Source organism: Neomonachus schauinslandi, chromosome 15 (assembly GCF_002201575.2).
Source record: "Neomonachus schauinslandi chromosome 15, ASM220157v2, whole genome shotgun sequence".
NCBI lineage: Eukaryota > Metazoa > Chordata > Mammalia > Carnivora > Phocidae > Neomonachus > Neomonachus schauinslandi.
This window is the reverse complement of record NC_058417.1, coordinates 53,727,361-53,753,752: the sequence shown is the minus strand read 5'-3', so window position 1 is coordinate 53,753,752 and position 26,392 is coordinate 53,727,361. Positions and strand designations below refer to the sequence as shown.

Sequence of the window (26,392 nt, the reverse complement as noted above, 5' to 3'; positions counted from 1 at the left end):
CCCGTGAGGGGGAGGTGCTGCGCCCGCCCTCAGGGGCGGGATTTCCGGAACCAGCCTCCATTTCTACGGGCTGACCTGCAAAGCAAGGCCCGCCCCTTCAGCTTTAGGGTTGGCTCAGGGAGGCTTTCCGGTGACACAGTTCCGTTTCTTGCTGCTGTGGTCTCTGGGCCGCCGGGGTCGGTGAAGGTGAGTGGGGTTTGGGGGCGTTGGGCCCGACAGCGGCGGGCTGCCCAGTTTTGCCCCCTCCAGACCTTGTGCCGACCCTGTCGCACTCCTGACGAGGACGCCGGGCCCTGCGATTGGCCCGCTGGCAGAGCGCCAGGGCGTAGCTGCTGCCGCCGCCGCTCTGCTCGGCGCTCCCTCCCTTTCCCCTCCCCCGCGCGAGGTCGCCGGGCCGGGCTGTGACCCTGCCGCCTCTGACCGAGGTGCTTCCACACACATCGCCTCGTTCGGTCCGCCCCCAGCGCGCCCGACTTGGGCAGTCCGGTGTGGGGGCTGGGGAAACGTTACCCCGAGATAGTGTTAAGTTGTTGAGTGAGGGACACTCCGTCTCATCCTGAGGGTTCCAACATTGGAGAGTGTGGGGGCGCTCAGAGCTTCTCAAGTGCAGGGTTCGCGTACCCTTTCAACAGATACTCACCGAGCACCTCCTGTGCGCCTGACCTGTTGTTCTGGGCGCTGGGGATTCAGCAATATATAAGGGACAAAAATCCCGTTTATGAAGCCTACCTGCACTGGTGCTTGGAAAAGTCTTTGTAAGGACGCTTATTTCTTTGGCGTCTTTAAAAGTCACCTGCGGTGGTACTGGATGGCTCAGTCCGTGGAGCACGCGACTCTTGATCTCTGGGTTATAAGTTTGAAACCCACATTGGGTGTAGAGATTACTTAAAATAAAAGTCAGCTGCCCATCACCTCCACTCCTGGAAACAAGCTATTGCTGAGAGGGAAGGAAAGCAAGAGGCAGGAGTTGGACCAGTTCCTTTTTAAGATCCCGAGGAGAATTTCTTCTGCCTCCCTTGTGATCCACCCCATAGTTTGCAAAGGCCTTTGACATTTCAGTCTTTCTCCTAATGTCTGGCACTGATCTTAAATTTAGTTTGACTATTTTCCCATTTTCTTAGTTAAAAAAAAAATGGCTGTAACCACTTTGCACCTTCTCTCACATTCACATATGTATTGAATACCTCTGTTAAGGGTACACAGGGTATGTGCTAGTGCTGCAGAGGATAATCAGACATGAATAGGAAGGTGCAGGTATTACCAATCAGGTAGGGAGTGAGTAGAGAGCCCCTTAAGCTTGGTAAGACTGTAGGGCAGATTGATGTGCACAATTTCACTTGGTACTTTTAACAGCCTTCTGAGGTAAACAGGGCTGATATTATCCCCTAGGAAATTCTGGCCTAGGGTCTGCTCTATTTAAGCTTTGTTGAAACTTGTGTATGTGTTAGGTTCTGTGCACTGGAGAATCTGAGTAAAACACATGCAGTCGGAGTGGAAATGTATTCAAATGGTTCACTTTTATGCAGTGTGTATTACTTTAGCAATATTTCCAAAGGTACGTGAAGAGCAAACACTAGAGACCTGGGCTTTTAAGGATGAGTAAGAGTTGGGGAATAAGAGGGGGACAGTCTTGGGGGAAATGATGTAGTTATATGCCAGGTTGCATCCCTTGAATTTGAAAAGCTAAACTATCCTTATTTAGTTATCCTGATTCCTTTAGTTGATAAATGTACTCCTCAAGCTGTCAGGGTGCTGATCTATTTCTTAAAAGATGCATGTTTCTAAGGTGTCCTTTAAAGGATTCTCAGTAAGAGCCCTGTTTTGATCTGACCTGTTTTATTTTCCAGGATCTCAAGATGGCTGCGCGAAAACTTGCTCTAAAATCCATTGACTGGGTAGCTTTTGGAGAGATCATACCCCGAAACCAGAAGGCCATTGCTAACTCCCTGAAATCCTGGAATGAGACCCTTACCTCCAGGTCAGTACCATTCTGAGAGGGATCTTCTTAACTTGCTACTGAATATGGAAGCAAAACAGTGATTTGGAATTACATATGAATTTCTGATGTTCTTCTGATATAAGGAAATCCACACATAGGGGTGCCTGGGTGACTCAGTCAGTTAAGCTTCTTACTGTTGGTTTCGGCTCAGGTCATGATTTCACGGGTTGTGAGATTGTGTCCCAGGTCAGGCTCCATGCTCAGCGGGGAGTCTGCTTGAGATTCTCTCCCTCTGCCCCTCCCCCCCCACTCGAGGACGCTCTCTCTAAAATAAATAAATCTTTTTTTAAAAGAGCATACATTTTTCCAAATGAAACTAGTTTTTTGGCATTCCTATGATCTCCCTCCTAGAGAAAAGTGTGATGATAGCTCTAGGCCATAGGAATAAGGAACGTACTGTGTGAATTTTCTGTTGCTCATAGACCAATTTTAACTTTTGCTTTTCTGTGTGAGCAGGTTGGCTACTCTCCCTGAGAAACCACCTGCTATCGACTGGGCTTACTACAAGGCCAATGTGGCGAAGGCTGGTTTGGTAGATGACTTTGAGAAGAAGGTGAGACTTCAGGCACCCAAAACACTGGTCTTGTAGTGTGGCTTGCGGGTGCGGAGCAGAACAGTAGGTAACTAGATATTCAGGATGACAGCATGGAAACAAGGGTGCTGTTAACAGATCCCAGAGGAAGTTCAGGAAAGATGGGTGTCGATTTATATGGTGAATATGTGCACAGAATTCAGGGTCTTCATTCAGCAAGTTTCTTATCCAGAGAAACAGTCCAGTACATTATTAACCAGGGAGCTAGAGGGCTGTGGAGTTAAATGTTTCCATTCCAACTCTTCCTCAGTTATTTTTTAGCCCCTCACCTGTCTCCCTAACATCTTTTCTACCCTTTCACTGTTTTCTTCCTTTTTCTGCTCCTTTTTACTGTGCCTTTTGGCTTAATTTCTCGTCCACCTAGCCTCTTCTGACATTTACATGTTAAACCTCAGTATCCATAATTTATTTATTTATTTGACAAATGCTTTTCGAAGGCCTACTCTGTGCCAGGTATAATGCTCCATGCTGGGCCCATAAGGCTAGGCAGTCTTCTAAGGAGACCATCTTCATCACCATTATGTAAACATGACTTCTGCCAGTCAGTCCATTAGAGATTCGTTTGAAAGAGAAATCAGAGTTTAGAACTACAAGGTTCTAGGAGGCCATTTTTTAGGTCATCAAATCCAGCTGTCGTTCTCAGATGAAGAAACTGAAGCTCATTGTAATAAAGAATTGTCCAGTTAGTGACAGGACTGAGAACCTTGAGCTCCTGTTTTCAGGCTAATATTCTTTCCACTACAACACTCTAGATGCATACTGGTTTCCTCTTTGAGAATGTGTTTTTATCTGTAAGGATTGGGGTCTTTGAGCCCTTTCTTTGGACTCCCAGGTATATTAATAACAACTGTCCCTGTGTTTGTAGTTTAATGCCCTGAAGGTTCCTGTGCCAGAGGATAAATATACTGTTCAGGTGGATGCTGAAGAAAAAGAAGATGTAAGTAGTTGAGACTCTTACTTATTTTAAAATTCTCTTAATTCCTGATGGCTCTGTATTTCTTAGAAGTTAGGTTAAGGTAGAAGGAATTAAAAGGAGCACCTAACTATTTGCTTGAAAGTATGAAAGCCAAATGTGGGAAGCCAGGTGGCTCCACCAAAGAGAAGTGTGGCTAGGTGGTCAGGCGGCTTGTCCTGACATTCAGTAACCGGCCCCTGTGAAACATGGGCATTTTGTAGGTTGTCTAGATGAGTAATTTGCCGATGAACCCTGGTACTGCTATTGTAAGCTGGTTCTCCTATATGGGCATCTTTGTGAATTTAGGAAAAGCTGTAGTTTGCTTCCCAAAGCAAGCACGCCCAGGAGTCAGGGCAGCCATGTGTTCTCCATACAGAGTGGGAAAGCAAGAGTGGTGGGCTCTGGGACTTCTGTTTTTTGAGTCTTAGGGTCAGGACAGTACAACTTGGTTTCAAAACAGAGTATCTCCCTTCTCTTTAAGGTGAAAAGTTGTGCCGAGTTTTTGTCTCTCTCAAAGGCCAGGATTGAGGAATATGAAAAAGAGGTAAGGATCAGCCTTGGCCTTCGGATGTAATATGTTTTCTCTCTCTCATGGCCACACATCTTTCACCTAGTGGCAGTAACCTACCTTGGGTTCTTTTTTGCATCTCTGTGGCCTGTTTACCTTAACACAATTCCCCTCTTTCCAGCTGGAGAAGATGCGGAACATAATTCCATTTGATCAGATGACCATTGAGGACCTGAATGAAGTCTTTCCAGAAACCAAATTAGACAAGAAGAAGTATCCCTATTGGCCTCACAAGCCAATTGAGAATTTATAAACTTGAGTTGGGGAGAAAGCTCTGGCCCTCGTATTGTAAATGCTGGACATTAAAAATAATGATACGGTGCTGTGTGTCTGCCCTTTTGCAGTTGAGATAATTACAACTCTGAGATGCCATCAGTAGAGGTGGACTTTTTGTTAAAATGGAAAGGTGAGCCTACAGGTGTGTGCTGGTCTAGCTATCTAATGGTTAGGATGTGTAGGAGCCAGTTGGTCCCCAGGGCTGCTGAAATCTGAACAAATCACAGTAGGGCTGATGACAGTGCATTGCACTGGACAGTGCATTGCATACATTCCCTTGAACTTCCTCTTTGCTTTCAAACCATTGGTTCCTAAGCAGTGCTCCCTTGTACTTGTCTGTAAGTAAGTCACAAGGACAGGTGGTCCAAATTGCAGATGTAACAGCAGGGTGAGTAGCAAGCAGGGCTCTCCTTTTCTGTGCTTCAGTTCCTCAGCATAAATGTGGTATGAAAGAAAATTTTGTCGCAGAGTTAAAACTGGTTACAGCTTTGTATTTGAACATGGAAAATTAATTTTAATTCCATCATTTCATTTAAGAAATTCCTGCTATTGATCCTAGTTAGTAGGACTCCAGAGCAGTGGCAGCAAATACAGGTGGTATAAAGTAAGGTGAGGTGCAGGCACCCCGCTGGCTCAGTTGGTAGCACGTGATTCCTGATCTTGGGGTCATGAGTTTGAGCCCCACATCGAGTGTAAAGATGACTTAAAAAAAAAAGACAATAAAGTAAGGTGAGGTGCTAGAAAGCATTCTGTTGCCCTTGAAGTTAGAGGACCTGGTCTGCCTACTGCTTTACTCTCTTTGAGCACACTGAATTGCTAGTTTTAGACTACTTGTTCGCTGTCTTAGGACTTGCCTTTTCTCATTCACAAACCTCAGGATTATAATGAGAATTAAATGAGATAACCTGGGAAGGTTATAGGTAAGCAAGTGTTCTGAGCAGAGGCATCTAACCTGATAAGGCTTACATCCTGTAGGAAAAACCTGCAAGAGCTTCGAAAGGCAGCATGCACAGACATAATAGTCCTTTGACATTGCTCCCAAAGATGGCAGATGGACTAGTGGAGAAGAGCAACAATGGCTGATAGCGCCTAGAAAGCCATGCGGTCTTACAGGACATAAGCAGAGGAGAGCCTGGGTCCCATCACCCCTGATCATAGGGGCAGGCATTATGCTGAAGGTAAAAAATGTGGTTGAGGGGCAAGGTGTGTTCCACTTAGAGCTGCTTTAGTTACAACAGTCTGTATGCCAGAAGGCCTTTAATGCACAAAAACGAGTATCCCTTTCTGCTGTGAGTCACTGAATGGGCACCAAGCCATCCTGCTGAAGATCGAAGGATTCAGACAAGTAAAACATGGGGAATCCAAGAAAAAGCCATTTAGTTTGCTTTTGGAGTGGAGTTAGAACTCACGTTCAAGGAAGGACCCAACATCCGTCCCCAGGAAGTTTTGTAGCAGGAGTCCCTAGCATTGGAAGGAGACCCTTTGGAAGACTTATTGGAAGAGATACCAGTGAACAACCGAACATGCTCTCCATCCAAGGCATTTGCACAGGATTGGGGCACTTTTAAGTTGTGTACTCTCCTGGGTTGTTTGAATTTTTTGCATTGAGCATGCATTGATTTTACATTGAAAATGATCACTAGTGTGGTGCCTGACTGGCTCAGTTAGTGTAGTGTGTGACTCTTGATCTCGGGGTTGTAAGTTCATGCCCCATGTTGGGTGTGGAGATAATTTAAAATCTTAAAAAATAATCACTAGTAAAATGGGATTATGCTTTTCAGATCACTAGAGAGAAAAGTACATCCTTTTTATTTTTTTAAGATTTTACTTATTTGAGAGAGAGAGCGAGCGAGCATGGGAGCCCGATATGGGGCTGGATCCCAGGACCCTGGGATCATGACCTGAGCCAAAGGCATACACTTAACCGACTGAGCCACCCAGGCACCCCAAGAAGAGTACATCCTATACAGCAAAAGTTAAAGATAGAAATCAGCAAAGTAGCATAAATTCAGAAGTATAAATACAGAACCAAACATACTTAGGATAATTATGAATCAGTAAAGACCCCTATTAGGCAAATACACTGGGTCAACCCAAAATCCAACCACAAGCTGTCCATCCTTAAAAAAAAAAGATGTATCAAGGGTTCCAATTAGTTAAAAAAAACTGGCACTGAAGGAAAAAATATTATACATATATCCTGTCTTTTTAAACAACTTATTTCAGGATAAACTAATAGACATAATTAATGAGAGAAAGTTCTTTACAAAGTATTCCGGCCAATAAATGTGGAAAAAAGAGTAACATCAGAAGTAATTATTATGTAATCCCTAATGAAATAGTTTTTTTAGGCCAAGCTTCTCAGTGGATGAAACCATTACATGAAGGGTTGATGAAGAACTTGACCACGAGCAGGCTGTCAGCTCCTGATGCCAAGCCTATCTGCTGTACGTTCTGATACACTATATTAAATACACAGCACCATATGAAAGTTTTGTTTTTGCCAAAAAGTTGAACCTGACTTTAATGGGGGCATTAAAATTAACTTCCAGTTTAGAGGAAATACCTGGGATAGAGAAACAAGTTAAATGGCACCATAAAGTAAAGATAAATCCAAAATATGGGACATTTGACCTTTGTTTTTCAACAAGTCAGTGGTGTGGGGTAAGGTAAGACGGAAGGCAGGGACAGCTTTAGGTTAAAAGAGGCTGAAGAGACCCAACATCCAAATCTTGTGTGTGACCTTGTTTGGATACTGGTTTGCACCAGTCTACTGTAAAAAGATTAACATTGAAGTATGTGGATGTCTATTGGGGTGAAATGATGTGATGTCTGGAATTACTTTAAAATACTTCAGGGCGCCTGGGTGGCTCAGTTGGTTAAGCGACTGCCTTCAGCTCAGGTCATGATCCCAGGGTCCTGGGATCGAGTCCCGCATCGGGCTCCCTGCTCTGTGGGGAGCCTGCTTCTCCCTCTCCCACTCCCCCTGCTTGTGTTCCCTCTCTCACTGTGTCTCTCTCTGTCAAATAAATAAAAAAAAAATAAAAAAAAAATACTTCAGAAAAATGAAGGGATAAATGGATTACTGGAGCAAATGTGAAAAAATCCTGATAACTGACAACTCTAGGTTGGTTCATTCACTATTCTCTGTTTTTGTGTATGTTGGAAAATTTTTGCAATACATACATATATTTTTTAAAGATTTTATTTATTTATTTGCCAGAGATACAGTGAGAGAGGGAATACAAGCAGGGGGAGTGGGAGAGGGAGAAGCAGGCTTTCCGCAGAGCAGAGCCAGATGCGGGGCCGAAGGCAGACGCTTAACAACTGAACCACCCAGGCGCCCCGCAATACACATTTTTAAAGGATGGGCAACTATGTAGAGTTATTACCATTAGCAAGGTAGAATTCAAGACAAAAACATGAAATGGGTCAAATGTAACTCTTAATAAAGGGAACAATTGATGTGAAAAAAGATTGGAAACTTGACGTGCAAAAAAAATGTTAAAATATATAAAACAAAAAAAGTTTAAAATTGCTGGAAACGTAACACTTGTAAGGATTTTAACGCACCTATTTTTGGGATTTGCAAAAAAAGACTATAGCAAACTATAATAAAAGGCTCACTTAATAGCTTATATACTAAATTCTGTGTCATACAAACAGAATAACTGGGAACTGATAACATTAGACTATAAAGAAAACTTCAAGTTAAAAAAAAAAACAAAACTACGGTACACGTCTGATTCCAGAGCAAATATTACATAAAACCAACAATTAAGGGACGCCTGGGTGGCTCAGTTGGTTGGGTGTCTGCCTTCAGCTTGGGTCATGATCCCAGGACGCTGGGACCATGACCTGAGCCGAAGGCAGACGCTTAACAGCTGAGCCACCCAGGCGCCCCCAAAATAAAATCTTTTAAAAACAACAATAACAATAGCCAAAGTATAAATTACAGTAACACAACACACAATACAAAAATGCAGGCACTTGGAAACAAATTCCTCATTTTCATGAATTTCAGTGAGAAATTAATTACAGAATGCATGGAAGATAAAAGTAACAAGATCAATCCTAGAGGATTAGAAAGATCTAGAGGGTTCTAGAAGATTCTTTGTTGAGTGCCAGCATTATACCTTAGTCATATTTATATTCCCCAGGGTTTAGCACTGTGCTTGGCATTCAGAAGAATCTTAATATGAATGCATAATGAAAGGAAAAGTCAGATGAAATTTGAGCCTTCAGGGATTCACGTCTAGCTAGGAGAGTATCACATATAAACCCTGAATAATGGGGCAAACTAGTCTGTTAGTAAACATGACAGTCATGACTTACAGAGCACTGCTGTGTTCTGGGCACTGTTCCACTCACTTGACATGAAAATCATTTCATTTACTCCTCTCAACAACCCTATGAGGTAGGTAGCGTATCAGTCAAGACATGAAAGAAGTCCTCTGAAGGTGACAGGATTGCCAATGATGCTTGTTGCTGTTTACCACCCAGAGGCCTCCGAGTACTCAGCTAATAGCTGCCCATGACCCTCTTTATTTTGAAATCCTCCTATTCACCAGTTTGTTTACTGCCTTCTCTCTCACTAGAATGTAACCTCCATGGAGTCAGGGCCTGGAGGATGGTGTTATGAGATCTGAAGCCTGAAACCCAGAGAGGCAGCGGCTCCAGTAGTGCAGGCTAGGGCCATGATGCTACAGCCACGTGGCAGGGCTTGGTAGCCAGAGATGGCTTAAAGTAGCATCCAGAAAACGTGGTTTGCGTAGAGAGAGCAGGAAAAATGCTGGATGATGCTGGAGAAGGGAGAGGAGGATTCTCACTTCTAGTTTGTTTGGTTTGCTGTTTCTTTTACAAAAGTACAAGGACACAGTGGTTTTTAAACTTTTTTGGGTAAAGACTTAGGAAAATCTGATGAACAGTACAGGCTCCGCCCCACCCCCGCCTAGACATAGTATCCCCAAGTGCACACAATGTGAGATGGTCAACCTGTGTGCTCCGAAGTGAAAGAAAGAAAAAAATCTGGCCCAAACGATATATTATTTTAAGTAAGCATGTTACTAAAGGATTATATACATATGAAAGTACGGAAAAAATAAACATACCTCTCTCCGACAGTCCCTTTTCAAACACTCCTGAGCCACCTTTTTCCTGCGGGCCTGGGCTCATACTTGTCCCCCCGTCCACTGCGCATGCACACCCGTGCTTCCGTGCGCCCCTCCTCGTCCTAGCAGGGGCCGTGGGGGGTGGGTGCCGGTTCTATGGGACAGAGCCCACAGCGAGGCTGAGGGCGCGGGGCTGGGCAGCACCCCCACCCCGCCTGCCCCTGCCCTCCGGAGGCTCAAGGGGTAGGGGGCTGCCGTTTGCGCCGCTTTTAACTTTATAGTGATGGACTCACAGAGAACACGCGCGCCTCACTCGTGCGTGGATGTGTAGCCTTCACGGCACTTTCCCGAGGTGTGTTTGGGTACCAACTGGGGCAGCAAGAAGCGGGGCCGCGTTTGCGCTCACATGGGTTTATCTTTCAAAGTGCAGTCGGGCTTGATCAAAAAGAAAAGGCGAATTACCGGCAACCGAGGCATCCACACACTAAAACAAAACAAAAACACAAAAAAACCCCACTTTGAAATAGAGAAAATGTTGCCGTATATATTTGTTTTTACTTTATAGATGATAAGGGAAAAAGTACTGCTGCAATTGAGCCACCTCACCCCAGATGGGACTCGAACCCACAATCCCTGGCTTAGGAGGCCAGTGCCTTATCCATTAGGCCACTGGGGCTTCACGCAAGCGGCGCCCGATCACATGCCTCTTGAACTGTGACACCGTGTGGCTGCATAATGACGTCATGCCCGGAAGCTCCCAGGTGCAAAATTCGATTGGACGGGAGCCCTCAGTCTGCCTCAGGTGAGGGGGGTTGCAGTGAGGAAGGGCTATGGAGGCCTCACTGTCTAAAACAAGGGTAGAGCCTGGGATTCAGTTGCGGTAGAGGTTGTGCTAAGTATCTCTTCAACATTAAAACGTATCGACCACGAAGGGACTCGAACCCTCAATCTTCTGATCCGAAGTCAGACGCCTTATCCATTAGGCCACGCGGTCCCCTACTTGGCTGGCGGTGCCGGGATACCTATTTAGCGACCTCCGGCTACACAAGCATTGACGCTGCCGCAGACACTGCACCCTGGCTCTGGCCCCGGTACACCTGTGATGCACCTTGGGGCGCGGCGCGCGCGGTCCTCTCCTGCCCGCGTCGCCGGCGCCGCCAACGAGGGGGCTGCACCTGGCCTGCGCACTGCGGCCCCCTAGGCATCGCGGCCGCGTGGCCTAACGGATAAGGCGTCTGACTTCGGATCAGAAGATTGAGGGTTCGAGTCCCTTCGTGGTCGGTTTCTTTTTGGGTGAGGGGCGCATGTTCGGTGACGCGGGCCACAGCAGCCCCGCTCGGCCTCGTCTGCCTCCCTCCTCGTCCCCTCCCGGGTCCCCGAGGCCGCTCGGCACTCGCCTTCCGGGAAGCCCGCTTCTCTCTGTGCACCTACAATCCGCCAGCGCCCTGTGGTCCCCATGGGGCACGAACTCGTCGCCTCGCCTTGGACTCCAGCTTTTCGGGCAGCTGGCGGGCGACCGCTCCGGCCCAGAGGCGCGCTGTCCAGCCGTCGGCGTGGCGGCATCGCGGGAGGGCCGCGAGCGTGCGGCTGCGCGTTACCACGGACCACGTGGGCATAACGTGTTGTCGCGCCCCAGTGGCCTAATGGATAAGGCACTGGCCTCCTAAGCCAGGGATTGTGGGTTCGAGTCCCACCTGGGGTGGTGCTGGCGCTTCTCCTTGCGGCAATTTTTGGTGCCGGGAACGCGCGGACCTCCGTGTACCCCCACTTCCGCGACGAGGACCCGGGTCCTGGGGGGCTCCACGTGCCTCGGCCCTAACGCCCCCGCCCCCTAAGCCCCTCTTCCCAGGCCCTCCGACCGCGTTCCGCCCGCTCCTGCCGTGCAGTTTACCAGGGCCTCGGTGTTGCCCGGAGTCTTGGGGTCAGTGTGGCCTGTATTCCCCGCTCCTGGCCTGGTGTCACCGCGCCCCTTCGGGACACGCTGTACCTTTAAGCCTCCGGGACGGGCTGTATAAAAGTTGCAGGGTGGTCTTCTTGGGGCTTTTGGATTCGGTTTAGTCACGGTGCGTGAGGCGCGGAGAGAGCCAAAAAGGCGCTCTTACCCCAGGTGGGACTCGAACCCACAATCCCTGGCTTAGGAGGCCAGTGCCTTATCCATTAGGCCACTGGGGCCTGCGAGTCGGGGCTGTGCCATTCGGCCCTCTAGTCTCGGTCGCCAGCGCCGAGAGAGTAGCGGCGGGGCGGGGGCTGCCGGACCCCCGAGTAGGGGTGCGCAGCCTGGCGCCCCGCCCAGCCTTTGTGTCCCCCGGTGCAGAACTGACAGAAAGTCCAGGAATGTTAGGAAAAAGTAGTGCAGGAAATGAACGAGAACAGAATAGCGTCCATCACTAAAACTGGAACCCAAGCCCTGAGGATCTGCACCATCACCAGGCAGTGCACGACCTGTACAAATCTTTCCAATCACGAGTATACATCATATATAAAACAAATATATGTAAAGCCAAATAGATACTTCACCCTAATATTTTGTTCCTTTAAAACTGTTTACAAAAAGTAATACAAATAAAGAATGAGCTCATTTTTAAACGTTACACGTGTTTAGAATCCACTATTAAAATTCATGCACTTCTGAAAGATGCTCTAGAAGCCTCAGCAGAAGGCAGCTGTTACTTCCCTGTGCCTGCCTCGAGAACTTGCCTCTCCCATCTCCAAGCATCCAGGGCACAGGGAACCTGGACACATTCGTCTTTGTTTTTCTTTCTCCGACATGTGGAAAGTCTGCAGAAACCCATCTTCTTCCTCCCTAACCTCAGCAAGAAGCAAAAGTTTGGCCCACCTGGCTCCAGTCCCCTGCCTTGAGGGTGCTCTCCTTTAAGTTAACCAATTTGTTCCTCGAGGTGTGACATTCCTACGGCAAAGTGTACTAGCTGGATGAGTGCAGAACACTTCCAGCATCCCAGAGGGCTCCCTTGTGCCTCTCCTCCCCCTCAGTCACCACCTCCTCCAACGAAATACTCACCTAAAGCAGTTTTGCCTTGCTTTGAGCTACCATACGGAATCATTTTCACCTGTGTTCATTCTTCATTAACCTCCACCTTTTTAAACACAATTGCTTTATTTTTTAGTAGGCTCCACTGTCAAAGTGGGACTTGAACTGAGGACCCTGAGATCAAGAGTCACATGCTGTACCCACTGAGCCAGCCAGGCATCCCAGCACTCAACATTTTTAAAGGATGGGTCCTACTCCTGTGCTCTACTCCCTGTCCCCCAGGCTGGTGTTTCTCCTTACCTTTTCATCCCCTCCTGTGTGTCCCAAATGCCTTTCCAGTTCCCTTCATGTGCTACCAAGGTCTTCTGAGGAGCTCTCGGGTCCATCACTTTGCTCCAGGGTCAGCCCACAGGGATGCCTTTTCTGGTTTCCCCGCTGCCACCATCTAACCCAGCAAGTCCCCAGGTTCTGCTCTGCCTCGTCCTCACCTGCTCCTACCCATTCCCAAGACTCTGCTTGTGTCCTCCATCCTGCAACCTCCAACTGCAACCTCACTCCCAGCCCTAGGGCTCCACTCCTTCTCCTGGGCATCACTACCCGGGCGTTCCTCCTCAGGCCCCACGAGTCAGCTCCTCATAAGCAAAACCATCCTCCTCCCACCTCCTCCCAAGGTTGCTCCCTTTGTGCCTTGCCTGTCTCCATGCATCACCACCCATGTCACACACACACCTGCTCCCGCTCCACCTGGGCCCATTTTCTGTCTCCATCATCCTTTTGCTCCTGCTATTGGCTCTCCATTCTCCCTGCCACTGCCCTAGTTCCGGGATGGGTCCCTGCCGCCTACATGGGTCAGTCCGTCAGCCTGTGCCCATCTGCCTGCACTTCCTTGTCCATTCAGTCAGATTAATCTTCCCCTGACAGCCTCGGCAGAGGTTGAGTCTAAATGTCCCAGCTGTCACATTTGAAGCTCTTACCTTGCTACATGGCCGGCCCCTCCGCTCCTTCCCACCTATGTCAAGCATTGCAAGCAAGCGTATCTGCTCTGACCCTCTAGCTGGAACTGGTTGCTTCTCTAGTTCCCAGAACCTGTTTTGACCTGATATTCACCACGTTTTAGGTTGTGTTACCATAACCGGAATCCATTTTTCTTCTCGGCTTTTATCATCACCTGACTGAGTGTAAATTCTCTGAAAGAAAGGACTTTTTTGTTCATTGCCGAGTCCCTGGGACGTCACCCAGGGCCTGGCTTTCACTATTTGTTGAATTAGCGAATAAATGAATCAATGTTGCGCCACCTTGCATATGAGCTTCACCCCCTCCTGGGCTCTGAGTCTCTTGAGGGGACTCTTGTTGGTCATTTATCAATGATTTGTTGTCCCTTTGTTTACACTTACATGAATGATGAGGGCCCTGCTCACATAAAGTGTATATACTACTACCGCTAATTATCTGGCATTTAGAACATAACAATGCAGTATTTGCTGAACAAGTGAACTAGATCAAAATTATAGAGAACGTTTTTAGAAATTCGTACATGCCAAGTTATCTGGTATAGTTCTGCTGGCCTGGGCGCTTCCCATACCCAGAGGATTGCAGAAACCTATTTTCAGTTCCGACTCTTTTCCTGCCTCTAAAACCCCACAGCATGTGACAGCACCTAACACGTGGTACTCTTTCCCACTAGAGAACTTCAGCAGTTCTTTGTCACCTACATTTTTTTTTTTTTAAGATTTTATTTGAGAGAGCGCGTGTGCGTGAGCAGGGATGGGGGGGGTGTCCCACTGAGAGCAGGACCCTGAGATCTTGACCTGAGCCCAAACCAAGAGGTGGATGTTTAACCGAAGGAGCCACCCAGGCGCCCCTCCCTGTCACCTACATTTCTTAAAATCTAAGCTCTTGAACTTGAATTTGAGTCTCCACATTGAGCTGTCTCCCTTTCCAGACTCACCTCCCACAATCCCCTGGCACAAATCCACCATTCAGATGGCTTCCTCGGCTTCTCCACCCCAGCCTTTTCTTTGGTTTCCCTTATTCATACTGTTCTCTCCAACTGGCATGTCCCTCCCCCACCTCTACTGACTAAAATTCTATTCCCTTTTCAAGGCCCAGCTCAGAGGCCTGCTCACCCGTCTCAGCCCTCCCACCCTGAGGCGTGTTCCCTGAGTGGCAACACCACAGCTCAGTCCTGTTTCCCCGCCGGCTGACTACTGCCGGTCCACGATTGTGAGGCAGATTTGAACTGACAGAAAAGGTTGGAATTCTGTTCTTGAAGCATTCTGAATGAAGCAAAGCCCATTGCATTTATTGCAGAGTTTTATTGCAGCTCATACACTAAATGAATAATTAAGGTTTGACAACATGTGACTGCCTATGAAGACCTTTGCAACCAGGGCCTGCAACCCTCCTTCCAAATGAACATTCTTGTGGTAGCGCCAAGGGGAAAGACAGGCGTTAACAACCACAAACCAGGGGTCTCCTGACGGTGTTCACGCTCTCGGCTGCAGCAGCCTGGAGCCCCTGAAGAGGGCTGTGCCGGCTCTGGAGGAGGATTTCAGTCCATACCCACCCTCCTGCCTGTTTTTATGGTAGAATGTATTCGCTTTTTTCTCAGCCTTTCCCGATTCATGTTCTCTATCCTGAAAACAAAAAGACTGCAATTAGGCCCAGATGCCCAATTCAAAGTGGTGAGAGTGGCTGGCAGCTCAGTGGGAAGCAAAGCAGCTAGATCAGCAGCCCGGGGCCCCACTCGAGTCAGAGGCCTCTCTCACTCCCGGAGCTTCCCCATCTTCTGCTGGGAAGTCGTGGACCCCCCCCCCCCCCGCCTCCTGTCTTCTCTGTGCAGCCGCCCCCACCCCCCACCCCATCCCCACGACTCAGCTGAGAGGAGCTTGGGGGCACTTTCTGGTACCTGATCCTCTGCAGTACAGCATCTTCTTTGGATGGCTCCTTCGCTGTCTGGCTGGCCTCAGCAATCATGTCTCGAATTTTCTGAAGACAATCTGCCAGGTTTCGGAACTGGTAGCGGCTGCATTCAGAGGTGAGTATCAACTCTCCCGACTTGTTGATCTTATTTTTATGCTGCAAGGAACAAAGGCAAAACCCGAGTCCTACAGAGTAAAGGTTTTTGTTTTTGTTTTTTTTAAAGATTTTATTTATTTATCTGACAGAGAGATTGAGAGAGAGCACAATAAGACAGAGCAGCAGGCAGAGGGAGAGGGAGAAGCAGGCTCCCCACTGAGCAGGGAGCCCGATATGGGGCTTGATTCCAGGACCCTGGGATCATGACCCAAGATGAAGGCAGACACTTAATGACTGAGCCACCCAGGTGCCCCCAGAGTAAAGGTTTAAAAGCGACTGAGGGATTACAGAAAAAGGAGCCAGTGGTTACCGTGACAGCCATCCTCTGCCGCACGGGCTCTGCGATCCACTCGGCGGTTGCCAAATGGAACCTGACTTCAGCCTTGGAATTCACTGTAAATAAAGGGATGAGAGAGCATAGGTCACTGAGACTCTCAAGTAGGCTCAGCACTCGGTGGCTGGTGACAATCCTGAAACGGGGAGGCAAGACATCCAGCCAGGGACGTTTCTGCCCTGTGTAACTTGGGAATACAAAGTTGGTGATGGGATGAGCCAGCAAAGATAGTGAGGCACGGCTGGACAAAAATTAACTTCCAGGAACTAAATGCTCAGTGCTTCTCTTACAGTTTAACGGGGTCTGAAAAGAATGGGGGGATGGGTTCCATGAAGGAAACCTGTTCTGGGAGCTGGCTGCCAACTCACACTGCGATTTCCCTTTGTTTAGGCTCACAAGCCAACCCTAGTCCTAGCAACCCACAGCTGAGAGTCTAAGGATCAGACCACATTCAAAAGAATAAAGAGGATTATTATAAACTGGTGGTATTTAAGCTTTTGCTAAAAAAATCCCTTTATTCCTTATGAATGTAAACACAGAACTCCTCAAGTACATCTCCCAGCCAAGTTTTAAAGTGAAAGAAAACAAGGTGCCTTGTACCTTTGTTAACATTCTGGCCCCCAGGACCACTACTCCGACAATAAGATATTGTCAAACGATCTATAAAACAGAACACACACCAAAAAAAAAAAGATTATTCCATGCACACACTGTTAATTTATTATCAACATATTACACCTCTCTTTCCTTTTTTTTTTTTAAAGACTTTCTTTATTTATTTGACAGAGAGACACAGAGAGAGAGGGAACATAAGTAGGGGGAGTGGGAGAAGGACAAGCAGGCTTCCCGCTGAGCAGGGAGCCCGATGCGGGGCTCGATCCCAGGACCCCGGGATCATGACCTGAGCTGAAGGCAGACGCTTAACGACTGAGCCACCCAGGCGCCCCTACACCTCTCTTTCAATGACTTTTATAAATACTAATGTAACATTCAGGGCAGTCAAATCAGAGATTATTTACAGATGTCAAAACTAAAATCAAGAGCAAGTCCCCTTCCCAAGGTCACAGCAGAGGGTGTAAAATTATGACCTGGGTTGTCCGCTTCTGGTCCAGTCTCTTTCACCAGATCCGGCTGCGCTAGCTTTTTGCTGTTTACTTGTTTTAAAGCAAAGACTTTTTCAAAAGCTCAAACTAAGGGACAAGCTTAATTTAATGTTGTATTTCAAAATGTGGTGGATGTTGGAATCCCCACAGACTGTGAGCCCCAAGAGGACAGCTGTTCATTGTGCATGCCCAGTGCCCAGTGCCCAGTCAGCCAGTGTTTAAACACACCCGCTGGATGAAAGCAGACTAGCATGGAGCCCAGAGCCTTGCTTCTAACACTGGCCGGCTGCTGACCGACTGTGATCTGGGCAAAGTCCCTCTGCTGCTCTGGGCCTCACGTTGGTTTGTCTGTAAAATGTAAAATAAGGTTTCTTCCTTCTATTTTTATAATTCATGAAAAGCAGACTCACAGTGTCTGAGGAAAGTAGAGAAGGCATGGTAGTGGGAAAATTCAGAAGACTGGATGGTGAGCCAGCCGCGAGAGGTATGGGTGGCAAAGAGCTGGCCCCAAGGCAGTGGTGGCTCATCTCAGGACTGAGTCTGAGAGACCTCCTCACCCCCCAGCCCTACCTTTTCTTTAGATGTAAGCTCCAGCCTAGCGTGGAGCCCAATGCGCGGCTTGAACTCATGATCCTGAGCTCAAGACCTGAGCTGAGATCAAGAGCTGGATGCTTAAGCAACTGAGCCACAGGCGTCCCTGGAGACCTCTTTCCTTTTGAGAAATCAAATCAGGGGCACCTGGGCGGCTCAGTCGTTAAGCGTCTGCCTTCAGCTCAGGTCATGTTCACAGGGTCCTGGGATCGAGCCCCGCAACGGGCTCCCTGTTCTGTGGGAAGCCTGCTTCTCCCTCTCCCACTTCCCCTGCTTGTGTTCCCTCTCTCGCTGTGTCTCTCTGTCAAATAAATAAATAAATCTTAAAAAAAAGAAAAGAAAAGAAAAGAATATATCAATTCATTTTTCTGCGTAGGTGAGGAATGCGCAGTACCGCTGGGGGACAGTTCCAGCACGGCGTCGGCAACCTTGCTTGTCTCCACGGAGGCTGCCCAGGTGGGTTCTGTCTTCCAGGAAGGCCTGGGAGGCCCCCCCAACACAACAGCACCCGAGGCAGGTGAGTAGCCACAACACGGCCAGTTCCCACTCGCCTCCCTGTCTCCCTGGAGGCCGTCACGAGACTGTCTCTTCGCCCGTGGTTCTGACGAGACTTGTTTTCTGCCACCTCCAGCCACACGCACGCCGCAAGGCCCAGCTCTCAGCGACCAAACTGCCTGCTGCAGCGGGGCACCGGCTCTGGGCCACAGGGTGGCCTCTCCCTTGTGTCACAGTTCACTAGCCTCTTTGTTTCCGTGCCACCCTGAACGAGGGCCATGGGGAGCCCTCCTGTCACTGTCTGTGGACACCACTAACTCTCTGACCCTAAAAAGGGCTTGTTGTTTCCCAGGCTCTGCTTGTCAGGCCTTGCCTTGCATTGGACGGGCACACAAGTCTAAAGTTATGCAAACAGGGACGCCTGGGGTGACTCAGTTGCTTAAGCGTCTGCCTTCGGCTTGGGTCATGATCCCAGCATCCTGGGATGGACTCCCACATTGGGCTCCTTGCTTGGCGGGGAGCCTGCTTCTCCCTCTGCCTGCAGCTCCCCCCTGCTTGTGCTCTCTCTCTCTCTGACAAATAAATAAATAAAATCTTAAAAAAAATAAAGTTATGCAAACAGTTTACAGGGAGAAGTCCCCACTCCTGCTCCCCAGCCACCAAGTCTGTCCTTTCTTCTCGGCTCCCCAAGCCAGTCCTCGTATCCAATTTCTTATACATCCTTTCAGATCTACGTATATGCATAGAAATATATGTTTCTGATGTAAAATGGTAGCTTACTATATATATTCTTTTGCAGATCAACTTTTTCTAAATAGCCATCCACTCATCTACCGTAGAGACTGGTCCGTGTCACAAGATCATCAAGAGCTCTCACTCATCTCGCACACTGCACAGCAGTTCACAGCAGTTCACGGCACAGCTGCGCCACCATTTTGTGGCCATTCTAAACAGTGCCGAGGGGACTCCGCTTTTGCACATCCAAAGACAGTCTCTTTATTTTTGTGATGCTGGAGAGGTCTGGAAGGAATGTTTAGGGGTGGGGGAAATGACTGATTTTTTATAAAACAAAATTACTTACCTAGAGGAATGTCATTATGGGCTTGCTGTGCATCATCCTGTAATGTAACATACACAGTGTCAAATGAACATCACCTGCTGTGACTCCTAACTGGTCCAGGGCAATCAAAGAAAGGATGTAAAGCCACAGTGCAGATGTAATACAACTATTTTCAGGTCCCCCTGTAAAATCATATCAGGATGACAGAAAAAGCTTTCCCAGACTCTAGAGGTACTGTCTCTGAAACACTCTTCCAGGAAATTTGAACTGATGTCTGCAGCCTTAGCTAACGTTGGGCGCCATCGGGGGCCCGGCTCCTTGGAGGGAGGCCAGGCTCCACAGTACACGTGCCTCAGGGAGACTCCAAAAGGAACATCCTCTGCTAACCTAGAACAACAAACCTGGTGGGCCACCTTGTTCCTTCCTGGGCCACGGAGGCTCCCATGGGAGGTCATCTACCTTGAGGGTTTGTGTCAGACGAACTCCTCACTCTAGGACTTCTCACCTCCGTGTCTCTCCTGTGCTCTGTTTCTTGGTAGTGATGTCCTTGAGCCTGAGCCCCATGTCTACAGGCCCGGGGCAGACACAACCCCCTCTGAGGCTCTTCTGGCCAGCCAAACTCATGGTATCCTCACCTGTCCCCCCTCTGGCTGCCTTCATCCCTTTTCATCTTAGAATGATTTGGGAATGAAATCCTCATCGCCATGCACTTCCTGAAGCACTGAAAACTCCGGGCCCTGCCCTTCTTGGAGTTGTTCTCCCTCTTCCTCCTGAGCTGTCCTCACCAGCTTCCTAGCTTCCTTCTTACTTCCCTGTGCTTTTCTCACACTCCTTCGCTTGCTCTTTGCAACTTTAAAACACGGACATGCCCCTGGAAGCCTTTTTCTTCTCTATCCCACTCCTTCCCTAGAACATTTCATCTCTGTTGATGAAAATATCGTGTGTTCATGACTCCCAACTTTCTGGCTTAAGCTCAAAACTTCCTTCAATGCCAGACCCATATAGGCAACTGCTATTTGGCATCTCATCTCAAATGCCTGATCACTGCCTCAAACCTCAAGTCTCCTCACAGAGGACTTCCCTTACTATGAATCTGAAGTAGCTCCCCAGCACTCTCTCTGACAGCACCCTGGCCTACTCATTACTTCTCACTACCTGATGTTTTCCCCCATTTATTTACTGTTTGCTTCTTCCACTAGAACATCACTTCCATGAAGCAGGGACCCTATCTGTTTTATCTACGTCTGTTGGATCTGCAATGCTTGAAACAGTGTCTGACACAGTAGGTACACAATAAACTTTTTGTTGAATGAAAGAACAAACGACTTTCTCGTGTCCATTAATGGCAACTCAATTCTTCCATCCCAGACTCAAATTCCTCTCTTATTTTCACTTCTTAGAGAACATACATTAGCAAATCCTACAGGCTTTCGCTTCAGAATACATCTAGAACCCAACCAATTCTTATGAGTCCTAGTGCTTCCTCCCTGCTTATCATCTGTTGCCTGTGTTATTGCAATCTTATAAGTGGCCTTCCTGTTCTTGCCATTCTACAGTCTACTCTCTGTAAGGCTCTATAAAAGTGATCCTTTTTTTTAAAAAAGATTTTATTCATTTATTTTTTTAAAGATCTTATTTATTTATTTGACAGAGAGAGAGCACAAGCAGGGGGAGAAGCAGAGGGAGAGGGAGAAGCAGGCTCCCCGATGAGCAGGGAGCCCAACACAGGGCTCGATCCCAGAACCCTGAGATCATAACCTCGATCCCAGGACCCTGAGATCATGACCTGAGCCAAAGGCAGACGCTTAATCAAATGAGCCACCCAGGCGCCCCTAAAGATTTTAAGTAATCTCTATACCCAACATAGGGCTTGAACTCACAACCCCAAGACGCACGCTCCACCAACTGAGCCAGCCAGGCACCCCAAGAATGATCCTTATAAAACTAAGTTGAATCTTTCCACTCCTCTGCCTCAAATCCCCAATACGTCCCATGGTATTTGGAGTAAAGCTAAGGGCCTATTAACCCTGTAAACAGGCCTCCCCTTACCCCATTCCTCTCCTTTTTAGCTTCATCTGCTCTGACTCCCCTGCTCAGCCACACTGGCCTGCTTGCTGTTCCTCAAACAAGGCGAGCATGCTATTGCTTTAAGGTGGTCACAGGGATGTTCATCTCTGCAGGGATGTTCATCTCCCCACTATTCCCATGGCTCACTGCTTTGCTTCTTCCAGGTCCTTACTCAAATGTCATCTTCCCAGAGGCTTCCTAGACCATCCTACTTAAAACTGCAACCCTTCCCCCTACTTTAGCACTCCTTCCTTCCAGCCTTTATTTCCCCCAAAGTCCTTATGACCATCTCACATACTCTATACTTCTGATTTTATTTGTTGCTTTTCTCCCTCCATGAGAAGTTCCACAAGCATTCAGATTATGTTTTTTTTTTTTTAACTTCCCTATCTCCATGCCTAACATAGTGCACACAGCATGCTTTCAGCTGAAGTTTGTTGAATGGGTGAGTGAATAAATGAATGTTCTCTTTCAGCCCTGTGGGTGGAAACGCAATAGAATTGGCTAGGTCCTATTTCTCCTGCCCGAGACCCATTAAAGAGCTGTACCGAGCAGGCTGGCAATCAATGCATCCTGAAGAGAGGCCCTGTTTCCTCAGGCGCGCTGGAATTCCTAGAAGCTATGGACAGTGTAACTTCCCAAAAGGTTCCAAACAGTTTAACAGCCTTTGGGTTTCACTGTCCACTCTGGAGAGAAAATGCACACGTGTGGGCCAGGAGGCCGGGGAACGAACGCGGAAAAGCTGGTGGTCCTGTAAGAAACACTCAGCCTGCTCTCGCGAAGCCCGCACACCTCCAGGCCTCCGGGAGCCAGGACCCGTTCCGCGGCCCCAGCCCCGCTCCGCGGCCCCAGCCCCGCTCGCTCCGGCCACCAGCTCCCTCCCGCGGCCAATTTGCTCCGGCCGGGCCAATGCGGCCCCGGTTTCCCAACGTCCCCCAGCAGAGGCGGGGAAACGCCCCTTCCGTCCAGCCCTCCCCGCTCACCGGGACCCTCCAGGCGGTGTCCGAGCCCCGTGATTCCGGGTAGAGCTTGTCCAGGCTGTAGATGCTCTGGAACTCGGTGCCATCTGCCTGCTTGTGCAGAGCCCGCCGGGGACAGCGCGCGGGCGGCGGGAGCAGCCAGGCCCCGGCTCGTCTCAGGTTCCAGGGCAGGCACCGAGCGATCGCCATGTTCGGATCTCGGGGCGCTTCCGGTGGGTGCTTCCTTCCGCGGCCCGCCGGCTCCTGTTTCCCTCGGGACTTTAGTTCCGCGAGGCTTTTAGTGCCCGCCGGGGTCGCGGGGAGGCGGCGAGCTGAGCTCCCGGGTCGCTCTCCCAGGCACCTGTGAGACGCTCCCCCTTCGGCCGCGTCGGGGAGGCCAGGTTGGAGCGCTGAGGTCCACTGTTGGCCAGACAGCGAGCTCTCAAGGGAGCCTCCTGGTGAAAAGAACCCCTGGAATCCGTGTCCCCCAGAAACACCACTTCTCTCCTTTTCAGGGGCTGTGCCCACCTCCCGGACCGCTCTCCCCTCCAAGTTTCACAAGGTCCATCAATGCGGCCTGCCTGCCTGGCCTAGTTCGTCTCCATCCCCTTTACTCTGACTCTGCTCTACTTTATCTTCTTTTTTTCTAGTTTATTGCGTCTCCAGTCAGAATATAATAAGCTCTGGGGGTGGGGGTGGGGGTGAGGGCACTGGCTCACTGCTGAGTCTCCAGCACCCAGAACTTGGCACATCATAGATACTCAATAAATATTCATAAGATGAGTTATTTGGCAGTGTTCTTGAAAGGTGAATTCTGCTAGAAACGAGTTTTAGTAACTTCAGGTTTATGCACAAGGCAGTGTAAGCAAATCCCGGCTGAGCAGGTGTGTGAAGTCTCCGCAAGACAAATTACCAGATGGGAGGAGAAGCAGGCAGGTGGAGAAAGACATGTTTTTAAAAGTGGACGCACACCCCTTCACAGAAGCAACAGCTTTGTGGGGCACGATGACAGTTTCTCCTAGCCAGGAGATAAAGGAATGCTGGGGAAGCGGGTAGAGATTCAGGCAGCCACAGACAGGCTAAGCAGAGCCCTTTTCCAGGGTTCTTAAGACATGAACCTCAAAACAGAAGTTCTAACTCCAAGAAAGGTTCAAAGCGGAGCAAGCAGTGTTTGGAGAGAGCTAAGTGTTGGCTAAGTTCCTTTGGAGAGAGGCATTGTGGTTAACGGAAACAGAGCTCAATGAATGATTAGTGATTATTAGTCATCCTAGTGATTGTTTTGTAATAAGAGTTCTATTTTTAGTAAAAGCACAATTACCTAGAAAAATATGTCCCTAAGGATGCTGGCTGTTTGAAACAGGAGACTGTCATCAAATCGAGGCTTTACCATTTTAGTCTCATCGCTACAGGCATATTCTTTAGGAAGGAATAAACTACTTCCCAGGCACTGGCTTTGTAAACGCCAACTAGGAAGGGAATGGCGATAGACATTTGCCTTTTGGGCTCTAGGCTGGAAGGGGAATCTCTTGGGTCCCTTCCTGTTTTAGTCCCAAGACCTCAGAGGGAATTGAAGCGTCTCTATGGTGACGGGCATAAGCTGCTCCAGGGAGCAAAGCCAGGGACTCACTTAGGTCGACAGCTCAGGGATTATGAATAATAAAGTCAGCACCATTTCATGATATCATTGCTCTGAGGCTGGGCTCCAGCCCTGCTCCTGACCCAGAGTGATAGAAAAAAGGAGCTGTAGGTTTCCATGGCCTCAAATAAACACAGCCTGCTCAGGCCATCTGGTGGCCTGGATTCTGGAAGCGGGGGTGGGGGGGGGGTAGAGGACAGAGTGAGACGAGCTATCTGAGCTATCCCGGGGTGGAGAGAAGAGCCGCTAGCAAGCTCCTCTCACCTGCTGGGGTTGTGAACCCTCCAGAATAGAGGCCCTTCTGGAAGAAACAGGCCTAAGAGGTGGCACCTGTCCCCTTCAAAAGGTGGGCACCAACAGCTGAGGCCAGCCTTTTCCTTCCCCTCCTTGGCCCTCCAGGGGTTGAAATGGGGCTTCAAGAAGGGGACATTCCGAGGTAAGAAAGAAGGGAAGAAAAGACAAAGCATCACCAAGCCATTCCTGGCAGCTTCAAAGAGCTTGCAGGTACCAGCCCTTCTCTCTGGCCTGTGAGTTGGGGACCACAGGATTTTCCTTTCTTCTTTTCTGGAGTGCCCTGGGTCGGACTGGCTCTTAAAACTAAACATTACAAAGAGATAGGCATGTGCAGTATTGCAGAGTGGAACTGGTCAGTTAGGGGTTTGAATATTTCTATGGGACTCTGAAATACTAACTTAACCCCGAAGCCTCAGAATCTCCATCAGTAGAACAGAGATTTTATAGCTGCCTCCCAAGGTTGACACTGCCTGGCACGAAGTCAGCAGGCAACAAAAGTTCGCTGCCGCGAGGGGGATGATAAGGAACTTCTTTTTACTTTCAGAGATCGGGTGGCGTTTATTTTTTTTCTCTGCAGCACTGGGCTAGGAAATCCAGTCTTCACTAGCTCTATTCCAGACCCACCTTCCTTCCTCCCTGAAGGGCTGAGCAGACAGTGCAGAGTGAGTGGGCAAATCTGCCCCTTCTTCCTGGAAACTGCTTCCTTCACCACCGCCCCTTATCTGCCCAGTCCCCTGATAACACCCCCAGGCATTCGGCTGTTTGGCTGCAGGATCCCAGGAGAGTGAAGCTCAGGATACCCACCTCCGCCCCTAGCCCCAGAGCTGTGTGATGAGAGGTGGGTGTGTGAGATGCACAAAGACAGGACCATGGCTCTAGGGCCATTTCTGCTTTTAGAATACTGGTGCATTTTTTATTAAAGAAGAGAATAAAGCATTTGTAAATATATTTCTCTCGTGTATACTTCAAAGGTGACGCTGGTCGGCCGCTACAGAACTGGGGAGCAAACAGGAGGAGCCCTTCCCCCACCCTATCCCCTCCACTCTAGATGACAGAGACACACGGAGGGCTGGGAGCTGCCCAGCTCCAAAGGACAAAGGGTTCCAAGATGTGTGAACGGAAGGACCAGCCGACAGCGCTCATCACAGTGCTGCCCAGAGAGCAGGGTAGCGCCTCCAGGGAGGTCGGGCATGCTTGTTAAGAAAACCCCTTTACCCCTTAGAAACAGATAAGGCATGAAGGTCCCTCCTGGGTTCCCAGCACAGAGGCCAGGGCTCCCCCCTTCCACCAGGCTGTGTGGCTCCTCCAATTTCTAGGATCTCAGGATGGGTGGTAGAAGGAACTGGAAACCCTGAAGAACTGCTCAGGGCAAGCTGGGGACCTGGACATCTCTTAGCTGAAGCTGGACTTTCTGAAGCCTTAATAAAAGGTTTAGCCTGTGACCCAGGTGGGTCCTCAAAAGCCCCCCACAAAGGTGAGAGCTTAAGAACAGGCATTCTATGGGAGAGGAGACATGCTCTCCACCAGGTCCCATTTCAATACTGTTCAGTATAGAGTGGGAATCTTGGTCAGTCCCCACTGAAGGGGGGGGGGGCAGGGGCGGATGCTGGGACCATTGGCTGGTGGCACACTCCTGGGATATTCTGGGGGTAGCAGGCATGATCTGAGGAGGGGTCGGCCTGTGGGGAGCATGGGAGTGAATGAGACACATCATGGTCCCTGAGATGGGGGCAGGCAGAGGCCAAGCTTGGCAAGTCAGAGGTGGCGTGCAGAGATGGGGGCTCCCCACCGCCCAGACTCCTGGAAGGCTTAATGGCCAGAAGGCATTTCCAGGGCTGGAGCCCGAGGAGACTGGCTCTGAGGGAAGCAGGGCGCACTGTTCATGTATGGCTGCCGAGGGACTCCCTGTTCCCCTCCTCTGATTGGCTACGGATCTGCAGTGGGCTGATGGTCTCCAGGGAGAAGTGGGGGGCACTCCAGGCCTGGCTGAGGCATTCTGCTCTCCATGGCAGGGGCCGTCTCTGACCTGGTCAGGACCCTGGGCGTGGGACAGCTGGTTCTAAGGGAATGACAGCGCGTCGCAGCTGGGGAGAAGCAGTGGGTGGTCCAGGAGACCCCTAGAACCTGCAACAGCTGGCTCTGGGATCCCCCTTCAAGTGTTTTCAGTTGTGGCAAGGGGTCAGGGAGACCTTGCATTGCAAATCTCTCAAAACAAAAAACAAAAAACAAAACAAAACTTAGAAAAAAAAAAAAAAAAGAAAAAAGCCAAGTGGTCCAGAATGACT

At 49.1% G+C, this 26,392-nt stretch overlaps 2 protein-coding genes and 5 non-coding genes across 9 annotated transcripts; 3 read left to right on the top strand and 4 right to left on the bottom strand.

The window, feature by feature from the left end:
• Positions 1-97: 97 nt before the first annotated feature.
• On the top strand, positions 98-4,435 carry ATP5PD (ATP synthase peripheral stalk subunit d). Of its 2 annotated transcripts, none has more exons than XM_021681014.1 (6): positions 98-186; positions 1,848-1,978; positions 2,456-2,552; positions 3,457-3,528; positions 4,028-4,090; positions 4,236-4,435. In XM_021681014.1, the coding sequence occupies exons 2-6, from the start codon at positions 1,857-1,859 to the stop codon at positions 4,365-4,367; spliced, it is 486 nt and encodes a 161-aa protein (XP_021536689.1). In that variant the 5' UTR covers positions 98-186; positions 1,848-1,856; the 3' UTR covers positions 4,368-4,435. The 2 variants fall into 2 exon arrangements, with proteins under 2 accessions (XP_021536689.1, XP_044777319.1); XM_044921384.1 differs by lacking the exon at positions 98-186 and adding an exon at positions 346-425.
• A 5,669-nt stretch (positions 4,436-10,104) lies between these two features.
• Positions 10,105-10,177, bottom strand: TRNAR-CCU. The gene has a single exon. It is a non-coding gene; the product is annotated as a tRNA-Arg (tRNA).
• Positions 10,178-10,422: 245 nt separating this feature from the next.
• On the bottom strand, positions 10,423-10,495 carry TRNAR-UCG. The gene has a single exon. It is a non-coding gene; the product is annotated as a tRNA-Arg (tRNA).
• A 214-nt stretch (positions 10,496-10,709) lies between these two features.
• TRNAR-UCG lies at positions 10,710-10,782 on the top strand. Its single transcript has one exon. It is a non-coding gene; the product is annotated as a tRNA-Arg (tRNA).
• A 348-nt stretch (positions 10,783-11,130) lies between these two features.
• Positions 11,131-11,203, top strand: TRNAR-CCU. The gene has a single exon. It is a non-coding gene; the product is annotated as a tRNA-Arg (tRNA).
• A 397-nt stretch (positions 11,204-11,600) lies between these two features.
• Positions 11,601-11,673, bottom strand: TRNAR-CCU. Its single transcript has one exon. It is a non-coding gene; the product is annotated as a tRNA-Arg (tRNA).
• Positions 11,674-14,791: 3,118 nt separating this feature from the next.
• On the bottom strand, positions 14,792-22,415 carry MRPL58 (mitochondrial ribosomal protein L58). 2 transcript variants are annotated; one of them, XM_021680859.1, is made up of 6 exons: positions 22,202-22,415; positions 19,173-19,209; positions 16,503-16,562; positions 15,879-15,961; positions 15,399-15,568; positions 14,792-15,126 (listed from the first exon to the last, which is right to left on the bottom strand). In XM_021680859.1, exons 1-6 carry the CDS (start codon positions 22,385-22,387, stop codon positions 15,042-15,044), a joined length of 621 nt encoding a protein of 206 aa, XP_021536534.1. In that variant the 5' UTR covers positions 22,388-22,415; the 3' UTR covers positions 14,792-15,041. The 2 variants fall into 2 exon arrangements, with proteins under 2 accessions (XP_021536534.1, XP_021536535.1); XM_021680860.1 differs by having other exon boundaries at positions 14,792-15,121; positions 22,202-22,405.
• Between the last annotated feature and the right edge of the window lie 3,977 nt (positions 22,416-26,392).

Excerpts from the sequence above, each read along its gene's own strand:
- ATP5PD (XM_021681014.1), top strand. The coding sequence starts at position 1,857 with ATGGCTGCGCGAAAACTTGCTCTAAAATCCATTGACTGGGTAGCTTTT. Across the intron at positions 1,979-2,455 it reads AATGAGACCCTTACCTCCAG|GTTGGCTACTCTCCCTGAGA; the intron begins GTCAGTACCATT and ends CTGTGTGAGCAG. Across the intron at positions 2,553-3,456 it reads TAGATGACTTTGAGAAGAAG|TTTAATGCCCTGAAGGTTCC; the intron begins GTGAGACTTCAG and ends CTGTGTTTGTAG.
- MRPL58 (XM_021680860.1), bottom strand. The coding sequence starts at position 22,387 with ATGGCGATCGCTCGGTGCCTGCCCTGGAACCTGAGACGAGCCGGGGCC. Across the intron at positions 19,210-22,201 it reads ACACCGCCTGGAGGGTCCCG|GATGATGCACAGCAAGCCCA; the intron begins GTGAGCGGGGAG and ends GTTACATTACAG. Across the intron at positions 15,569-15,878 it reads GGCAGAGGATGGCTGTCACG|CATAAAAATAAGATCAACAA; the intron begins GTAACCACTGGC and ends TGTTCCTTGCAG.